The sequence below is a fragment of the Pseudoliparis swirei genome, chromosome 18 (assembly GCF_029220125.1).
Source record: "Pseudoliparis swirei isolate HS2019 ecotype Mariana Trench chromosome 18, NWPU_hadal_v1, whole genome shotgun sequence".
NCBI classification, from domain to species: Eukaryota; Metazoa; Chordata; class Actinopteri; order Perciformes; family Liparidae; genus Pseudoliparis; species Pseudoliparis swirei.
The window spans coordinates 27,419,509-27,429,508 of record NC_079405.1 but is presented as its reverse complement, the minus strand read 5'-3'; the positions used below and the strand labels follow the sequence as shown (position 1 = coordinate 27,429,508).

At 45.6% G+C, this 10,000-nt stretch overlaps 1 protein-coding gene across 5 annotated transcripts in view; it reads left to right on the top strand.

Moving 5' to 3' along the window:
- Positions 1-10,000, top strand: part of slc25a26 (solute carrier family 25 member 26) — a 32,485-nt gene that overhangs the window by 13,589 nt on the left and 8,896 nt on the right. For 4 of the 5 annotated variants that reach the window (XM_056437465.1, XM_056437467.1, XM_056437470.1 and 1 more), the window contains 2 exons: positions 7,253-7,297; positions 9,454-9,523. In XM_056437465.1, coding sequence (XP_056293440.1) covers positions 7,253-7,297; positions 9,454-9,523 — 115 coding nt within the window. The remainder of the gene's footprint in view (positions 1-7,252; positions 7,298-9,453; positions 9,524-10,000) is intronic. The other variant, XM_056437466.1, reaches the window with a different exon arrangement.

The following is a 10,000-nucleotide window of genomic DNA, read 5'->3' as shown; positions in this document are numbered from 1 at the left end:
GCCGGATCAGGCTCCCTCCATCGATTGACTTTATTTATGTGTTGGTTTATTTATTTAAAAGGGCCTGAACCCCTCTGTCCCCGAGGTGTGCTTAGGTGGCACACACACACACACACACACACACACACACATACCCTTTTACTGGACTGTCCACACACAGACCCCCCCCCCCCCTCCCTTAATGATCCCATGTTTAGGGTTCCTGCAGCGTCACAGCGGCGTAACGAGGTGCCACATGAGCTCACATGCCACTTGTGTCCGGTGTCGGGGAACATAACGTAGAGCTGCCCTTAGTTAGGGGAAGTAATTTGTCATTTTCTAGAACAAACATGTGAATGGAAGGTAAAGGATGGATAATAAATAAATAAACACAAACGATGCAAGAAAAGAATATTTTAGAATATTTTACTTTAATTTCTACAATGCAATTAAAAAAGGTTAATTATATCACAATTGTTAGTCTATGTAAAAATATATATAATACAATTATATATATATATATATACATACATATAATTATATAAAATTATATGTAGATATAATTAGATGTATATATAATTATATTTATATTATGATTATATGTATTATAATATAAATATAATTAAAATGTATATATAATTATATTTATATTGCATATAATTAAATACATATAATGGCAGTGTTGTTGGGAAATAATTGCTGCCTCCCTCACTATTTACTCAGAGTTCAGGGTATGTGTCATAGTTTATTAGAATTGCAACATGCCTGCGTGTACATGTATTATACATGTATTATACATGCTCGTGCTTTCTCTGGCAGGTTTCTCTGCTCTCATGGCGTCTTCGCCTGCGTTGCTCTCGTGCGCTTCGTCCTCTCTGACTGACAGACGAACAGGTCGGATCACCTCGGTGACTTTTCTCCCAATGCGTTGGAACACTTGGCGCCGTCACACACTCGGAGGAGCGAAGCACATTCGTTACATTATTAGCTTTTCAAACAAATTAAAATCCGATCTGTCTCAGTCGGTTCCCTCCACATACCTCAGTGACACGCGGCTGATGGAATGTGGGTGTGTGTGGGTGTGTATGTTGTGAAGTGAATCCAGCTTACAGCCCTGTTGCATTAGCAGGTAATAAATGTGGACTTAGACTGGAGGCTTTGCTCCACCTGGCCGGTCTGTAGCTCATTTTTTATTAGTAATTCCTCACTTTGAATAAGCTGCTGTTGATCGCTTCCCATCTGCTTTCTCTTTAAAAGATCAGCCCCATACAATACATATATAATGCATATACAATACTCATACACGCAGGCCTGTTGCTATTCTAATAAACTATGACGGATATGCAATAAGGAAGCTTGTTAAAATAGTGAGTGGGGGCAGCAATTATTTCCCCATAACAATTATATATAATTATATAATTATATATATATAGTATTTATAGATTTATTTATATAAATGTATAGATTTATTTATATCTAAAGACAATATAGATTTATTTATATAAATATATATATATATACTTGTATATCAATATTTATATATATAAATATGTGTGTAGATGTATGTATATATGAAAATACAATGATATATATTATATATATACAAAAATATAATTATATAATTTAATTTCTATTTATAATATAATTATATATATACACATATATTTATACAAAATGAATTATTATTATATTATTATTATATCTTCTCATTTTGAGATTTAAGAGAGTCCACATGGTCTCATTTTAAAATGGTAAATTTTTGTAAATTTAAAATCCACGGGTGGAGGAGTTTTTATTTTATTTTTTTGCCAAATTTTATTGGAACTGGCCGTTCAGTATCAAACACTAACGGGATCCAGCAGACGTCTCTGGCTCGTGAATCATCCGCTCTCCTTTTTTGTTTCTGCTCCACATCTGGTGGCGAAGGACGGAGCGCGATGAGATATGGGTTTTTTTTCTAGATTGCGCCACAGTTTTTCTCGACTCGAGTCGTGGGCTTTCTGAACCCTGTTATTCGTCTAAGGGATGTCATAACACAGCAGTTAAAAAAAAACTTGCCTAAAAGGATTTCAACAAACTGAACTCGAAGGTGAATTCATTGGCTGGGTTAAAACCTCCATTTTGAGCCCCGCATCGGCTCCTTTTCGGGACGGAACCGGGCGTCTCTTCACAGCTACTGGTCGAATCGCCACGAAATGAGTTGCAGAGATCCGTCGTGCCCAGATGACGAGCGCTCACGACTATGATCGTCCGCTGACTTTTCCCTCCCTTTTTATTCGTGTGGTTTGTGGTTTCGAGTGAAACGTCCCAATAACTTTTTTTTATGGATTGGCAATTAATTTGGTTCCAGACGTCCGTTGTAAAAATCGTTTGTTGATCCTTTTTATTTGTCATCTGGCACTTTGAATTCACCCCGAACATCAGTTTCATCTGTTGATGTTTTTATACTTTTCACCAGCTTGCAGAAGGTTCCCCCTGTCGACGCCCCAAATAAGACGTAGAAGTTAGCGTTGTGTCTCGGTGAAGACAGACCCAACAGAAGCGGGCCGAGTCTGGTTCTGGTAACACGAGGTCACGAAGAACCATCACCGACTGAAGAACCGTTCTGGAAATGGTGCCTTAAAGAACTATTTTTAAAGATTCTTTGAGACACCTTTATAGGTTCTTTGAAGAACTCTTTAAGGAAATGGTTCTTTAAAGAAACCCATGGTTTGAAAGGTTCTCAAGGCACCAGAAGATGTTCCCAAAAGAACCATTTGTTGAAGGTTCTTTGAGACACCGTTATAGGTTCTTTTTAAGAACTATTTTAGGAAATGGTTCTTTAAAGAACTCTGGTTTGAAAGGTTCTTTGAGGCACCAAAAATGGTGCCTTAAAGAACAATTTTGTTAGGTTCTCGGAGGCAACTTTATAGGTTATTTGAAAAACTTTTACGGAAATGGTTCTTTTAAAGAACCCTGGTTTAAAAGGTTCTTTGAGGCACCAGAAATGATGCCTGAAAGAACCATTTTTTGAAGGTTCTTTGAGACACCTTTATAGGTTCTTTGAAGAACTCTTTGAGGAAATGATTCTTTAAAGAACCCTGGTTTGAAAGGTTCTCTGAGAAACCAGAAATGGTGCCTTAAAGAACCATTTGTTAAGGTTCTTTGAAGAACTCTTTAAGGAAATATCACTCACTGATTATCGCCAATGACTCAAAAGTCAAATAGTCGACCAGGCGCCGAGTCATATCTCTGGATCCTCTTTGGTGAGTCGGTATTTCTTTTGGCCGTGGCGTGAAAAGTCTCTCGTGTAAAGATGGAACCAACGGGCTTCACCTGCTCTCAGGTCGATGGTTTGAATATCAAGAATATATATATATTTTTAAAGGATTCTGTTGGAGAAAAATCGGAATAATGTCTCGTCTGTCTGTCAGCCGTCTCGACATTGGTTTGCTCGTCTTATTATCCATCTTCCTTTCTCTCTCTCTCTCCGTCTAGATACTCATCAGTATGCCGAGGCGGCAGTATGACCTATTAAATGTCATTTGTCGAAATTGCAGCCAACTGGCCGGCCCGCAATCAGCCTCAACGTGACTATATTTTGACATGTGTTTTTGCTGCCCTCCGTTGAGCGCCTAAGGGCCTGTGACAGCCCGGAGCCTCTCTGAATACTAATAACGTGAGCGCTCATACAGTTGGCAAGGACACACACACACACACACACACACACACACTGGAGCACTGTCAGCAAAGTGACACAGCGATGGCAATCTACATATTCCTGTAATATAGTACCTGACAGTCACAGCAAGTGGCACTGTCACCTTTCATCAGTGACAAAATGTGTCAGGCAGCTAACATGAATTCCTGCTCTTCAGATACACACACACACACACACACAGACACACACACACACAGACGCACACACACACACACACACACCCACCAGCAGTGAATAGGATTACACATGCGGTGTAGCGGGTCTCATGTGTTCCCCGGCAGTGGAATCCGGTCCCTGGAGGCCAGCTGCATGACACAGATGTTTTCAGGGCTTTTTGGGAGCAGATGCTGCCGAGCAATGTGTTTTTTATTTTTTATTTTATTTGCGGCCAAGTTTCAAAGTCGCACTTTTCTTGCACGAGTTGCTAAAAAAACAAAACTGTTTCTTATCTTATTATCTGAAATAACAAACACGTCTTATAATAGAAATATCCCCGTGAGTGTTAGAATAGACAGATGGGTTGAAAAAAAAATAAACTAGGGCTGACTTCACAATTTGATTTAAAAGTCCAGAATTTCACAAAAGGTTTGAAGTAACTAAAATACTCAAGTGTCACGCACTAAACTATTAAACTAAAGGTCCATATTTGAGTCTTTATCGCTTCATTTGGTCCATATTATATCAGTAATTGGAGAAATAGTCCCCAAAGCCGAGCTCACGATGACATCATCGCTCGGCTCGTTCTGTTCAACCAAAAGAATAACAGACATTTTTTTTTAAAGGAGAAGAAAAAAAGACTTTTCTGCACGAAGAAATTGCTTTAAAAATCATAAACGGCTGTCAAGACGTTTGACCGACCCAGACGGCGGTGAAGTCGGGGGATTCCCCCAAAAAGTCGTCGGGATCGACCTCTGGGGACCTCGAGGCCACGTGTGCACCGTTTCACGCCAACCGGTTGACCTCCGTTGACTTGCGAGTGTGTTTTCTTTGGGTCCATTTTGAGTGGCGGGTCCAGTTCCCTAACCTCACCGGCATGTTTGTCCATGGTTACGCGCCGCCCACGCAGCCGGGGGGGGGGGGGCACTGATTGGCTCAAGCTGGAGTCGTAAAGTTTCTTGGCAGGCGGAGGAAAAACCTTGAGTCGTTGCACACGAACATCAGAGCTGTGGTTTCCCCCGACGGGTGGTTTTTAAATACCGGCGGCATGTTCTGGGCGAGATGACGACGTCGCCCTCGCCACTGGAGGTTGTGAAGGCGTGGTTACGTGACACAGCATGGTTACGTGACACGGCATGGTTACGTGACACGGCGTGGTTACGTGTGACGGTGTGGTTATGCGACACATATATATATTATGTTCATGTGCATGTATACACACACACACACACACACACGCCTCCATCAGGCCTCAGCCTCATGACCTGTGTGTGTGGGTCACCTGAACCCAGTGTTCTGTCTGTCAGGTGCCATGGCGACGATGCTCAGTCCGTCTCCACGGTTTCCGGACGACTTTAATATCAATAAATGACACAAACATGTTTTTCAGATCTCTGGCTCGTGTTTTAAGAGCAGAAATCCCTTCAGTCGGCACTTCTGTCCTCCTCGCTTCTCATTTCGGCCGAGAGATTCACGGCGTCTGTCGTCTCCGTCGCCGGCGTCGGCTCGGCGTGTCTCGCCGGCTCGTTCGGAGCTCGTTGTTGACGTGAGACGGTATTTAGATTTTGGGATTTTATTACCAAAAAGCACACGGTGTGTCCGGAGAGCGGAGCCCTCCTCTCGTAACTCTTAATGGATTATCAATTTGAATCTGGCCACATGTGCTTTTTAAGATGTTCCATTTCTGCCAGGCCACACACACTCATACACACACACACACACACACACACACACACACAGACACACCAAGTTATAAATCTTCCAGATCCTACGATCAATCTGTTTTTCTCTTTTTTTAACTTGTTGCAGTTATTTGGGCTTTTTCTCTCTACATTTCAAGCTGTTTTAAAATTAATATATATATATATAAATAATATATGTATACTATATATATATATTTATATATAATGGATATATTATAATATATAATATATATATATAATATTTATAAATATAATATACATGCCAGGACAGCCGACATATATATATATCAAACTTTAGTAAATATTGTGGGGGGAAAACTACTTATAGAATGGTGTAAAAAATTAACTTTATCCGGTTCTACGATGAAATAAGTTTCTAACTTTCCTTTCCACTCGTACAACGTGTTCTCCTCACATGTATGAACCGTCCCCCTCCTTCCTCTCATCCCCCTCTTTCCTCTCTCCAGTCCTTTCTCATCCCCCTCTTTCCTCTCTCCGGTCCTTTCTCTCCTCCTGGCCTTGTGGAAAAAGCAGAATTCAGGAGGGTGGTAATAACAGACAGGTGCTCTCATCTCCTCACCGCGGAGGAGACATCTCACCTCAGTACTGTGTGTGTGTGTATATATATATGTGTGTCTCTGTGTGTGTGTGTGTGTCACGGTGTGTGTGTGTTTGTTTCTCATGGTGTGTGTGTGTGTGTGTGTTTGTTTCTCCCGGTGTGTGTGTGTGTATATATATGTGTGTGTGTGTGTGTGTTTCTCCCGGTGTGTGTGTGTGTATATATATGTGTGTGTGTGTGTTTCTCCCGGTGTGTGTGTGTGTATATATGTGTGTGTGTGTGTGGGCTTCTCTCCAGAAAGCTGCAAGCGGTGAAACTTAATTAATTAATGACTTAATTACCGTCACCGGGCTCACCGGCTCTACCTGTTCAGCCCGCGTGTGGAAGCCTGAGCGCTGCACCTCCTCACCTGCTCCTCCTCACCTGCACCTCCTCACCTGCACCTCCTCACCTGCTCCTCCTCACCTGCTCCTCCTCACCTGCACCTCCTCACCTGCACCTCCTCACCTGCTCCTCCTCACCTGCACCTCCTCACCTGCACCTCCTCAACTGCTCCTCCTCACCTGCTCCTCCTCACCTGCACCTCCTCACCTGCTCCTCCTCACCTGCACCTCCTCACCTGCTCCTCCTCACCTGCTCCTCCTCACCTGCACCTCCTCACGGGGCGGCGCTCCTCCTCAAACTCCTCCCCCTTTTCTTCTTCATGAGCTCCTGAAGAACGATCCGATTGTTGCTGCCGTCAAAGTGTTTTTGTTCCCTCTCTTCCTTCCTGTCTCTGTCTCTCTCTCTCTCCTCTCTCTCTTCCTCTCCCCCCTCTGTGTGTGTGTGTGTGTTTTGCGCCATCATCCCTCTGTTCCTCCTTTTCAAGTTGGCTCCCTCCATCCTTCTCTCCATCTCCCATCCCTCCCTCCATCCCTCCCTCTCTCCATCTCCCATCCATCCCTCCCTCCCTCCACAGTCCGTCTCATTCATTAATCATCGGCAGTGTGAGAGAGGGATCAAGGGAGCAGTCGGATGAGGAAAGAGGAAACAAGGAAGAGAGAACGACAAGTGCAGGAGATTAAAGATGACCCCCCCCCCCCCCACACACACACACACACACAACAGAAAGTGCTAAAATAATCCCGCTGATTGAAACTCTTCCTTGTTTTTCAGATCCCGTTCTCTTTGGTGCAGTTTCCACTCTGGGAATATTTAAAGGTACAGTACGCATATCTCACTGACTCTCTCTCTTTCTCTCTCTCTTTCCTCTCCTCCGTTCCTCATCACACGGACTCATCGCTCTGCGCGATGAGTCCGTCGTGAAGTTCTAACCGCGATGACGCGGCGACACATTTACACCCGCCGGCCTCGTTGTGGCGGCTTCACGCCGACGTCTCTCTCTCTCTCTCTCTCTCTTCCGCTCTCTCTCTTCCTCTCTCCCTCTCTCTCTTCCTCTCTCCCTCTCTCTCTTCATTGCGTGGCCCTTTAAGTGCCGCGTCTCCTTTTGAAGCGACGGCCTCTGGAGTGACGTCGCGTCTCGAGGGCGGACGGTCAAACATTCCATCAATGTGAGGAGCTAACGGAACATTCGCCGCGCAGCTGTGTGTGTGTGTGTGTGTGTGTGTTTGTGTACATATGTGTGTGTGTGCGTTAGATTTGGTGGTTCACAAGTGTCTCTTTGTCCCTCGCTCAAAGGCCCTCTCCCTCTCTCTCTCCTCCTCCCCTCCTCTCCTCCCTTCTCATTGTCCTCTCGTCTCCTCCGCTCTCCTTGTCCTCTCCTCTTCTCCTCTCCTTGTCCTCTCCACGTCTCCTCTCCTTGTCCTCTCCTCTCCTCATCTCCTCGTCCTCTTCTTCATTGGCTCCTGACTCCCAGTCCTCCCCATATGTGTCCTCTCCACTAAGAGGAAGCTCTGTATGGCGAATGAGGCGTTTTCCTCCCATTACAATGGAGGAGAAGGAGAAAGAGGAGGAGAAGGAGGAGAAGAAGGAGAAGACCACCAGGATGTTCAACAAGTGAATCATCTGCTCTGTGGGAGAGCGATGAGCTGCCTTCCTTTCTCCACGCCGAGCCAGCACAGCTGTCGGGAGGAGAAACCCACCGATTGCTCTGTGGGCCGGGAGGAGGAGGAGGAGGAGGAGGAGGAGGCAGCAGATGCATTCTGCTCGTAGAGAGCATCGAGTTCATCACTTTTTCTAATTCAAGAGGCCGACTGCTCCTTCACGTTAACGCCTCATCGTTGTGGTGAAAGAGGCTACCCCCCCCCCCCCCCCCAAAAAAAAACATGAGCGAAACAGGAAGTGGATCACTGGCAATTGAACACGAGAGCCACGGAACATTCGGCGTGAGGCACGAATTGGACCAATGAGATGCGGCGACGCCTCTTTTCCTGTGGGAAGTCGTCCAGGTGCAAACTCTGACCCCGACGCCGGGGTCAGAGGTCAAAGGGTTTGTTTTCCCAGGTTTACCCCCTCATTATGTATTCATGAAACACAAGAGGAAGCGATGGAGAGACTCTGAGAGGGAGAAAGAGAGAGAGAAATCCCCAGCCAGAGGACTTTGATGTGGGAGAACAAATCCCAAAACTCCTTTTTAATTTCTTTAATGGAAAACACACGACGCACCTGAACTGCTGCAGGCCGCCAGCTCTTCTTTCTGTGTGTGTGTGTGTGTGTGTGTGTGTGTTTAGCGGTTTGTGTTTGCATGTGCTGTGCACACACACACACACACACACACATGGGCTGCCGTGTGATGTCCACATGTGTGAGAGGAGCAGGAGGAGCAGGCATATTAAGAGTTAACCTCGCTTAGCTGAAACGGAGGAGGAGGAGGAGGGTAGGAAGCGGGACGGAGGAGGAAGAGGGGGCAAAGGAGGAGGAAGAGGGGCAGAGGAGGAAGATCGGGGCCGTGAGAATAAGAGGGACAGAAGAGGAGGAGGAAGAGGGAAGGATGAAGAAGAGGAGGAGGAGGAGGAGCTTCTCAAGCAGCCTCCAGGAGCAGCGAGCGGTTTCAGACTTTGTGAATTTAAACTTTTCAAGTCATTTTTATGACGACCTGAATCCACTGAGGGTCACGGGATGACCTCCTGACCTCCTGACCTCCTGACGCCATCTGGACTGCAGATGACGGGGTGAGAGTCCCGGGTTCTTGGGAAACGAGTAGCATGACATCACAGAGGAAGAGGAGGGAAGAAGAAGAGAAAAAAACCTGCACAGAAATAGCCGCCAACCCGGTTCCCAGCTGCAGGGCCCCGGCCCCCAGAGCAGAGCAGGGGTCACAATGTGGTTTCAATGTGTCCCGATGGCTCCACTGACTGCTCTCCTTCCCCTCCTCTTTCCCCCTCTTTCATCATCCTCTCTCTCTCTCTCTCTCTCAGACTCTGTGGTCGCGGAGGCAAGGTCACACGCTCTCCTCTTGGCAGGCGGCGGTGTGCGGAGCGTTCGCAGGTGCAGGGGATTATTTGCTGCTTTGGGGAAAAAGAAGTGGGGGATGGGGTGGAAGGAGAAGAAGAAGGGAGGGAGGGGTAAATCGATGGATAGGTGAATGGAGGGCGGGACACGTTTAGCCAGAGACTCGCTCTCCTCAGATTCCACTGACGTGAGCTCAGCTGGCAAATCAGAAAGAAAGAGAAGAAGAGATGGAAGAAGAGATCGAGGAAAACTAGAAACTATTAAAAGAAAAAAAATGCAAATTCAGCCAATTTCCTAATGCGCTAAATCATCAGATTTTACGACAGTGATGTCACGTTCTACGAAAACGTCTCAGGAGGAGGAGGAGGAGGAGGAGGAGGAGGAGGAGGAGTCCTGGGTTTGGGCCCCTGCAGCTGTGTGACCTCCTGAGCACTGGGGCCTGAAGTGGTTTAAAAAGAGAGAGAGGGAGAGAGAGAGAGATTTAGTTTTATCTAACCGGTTTTATAATATTTT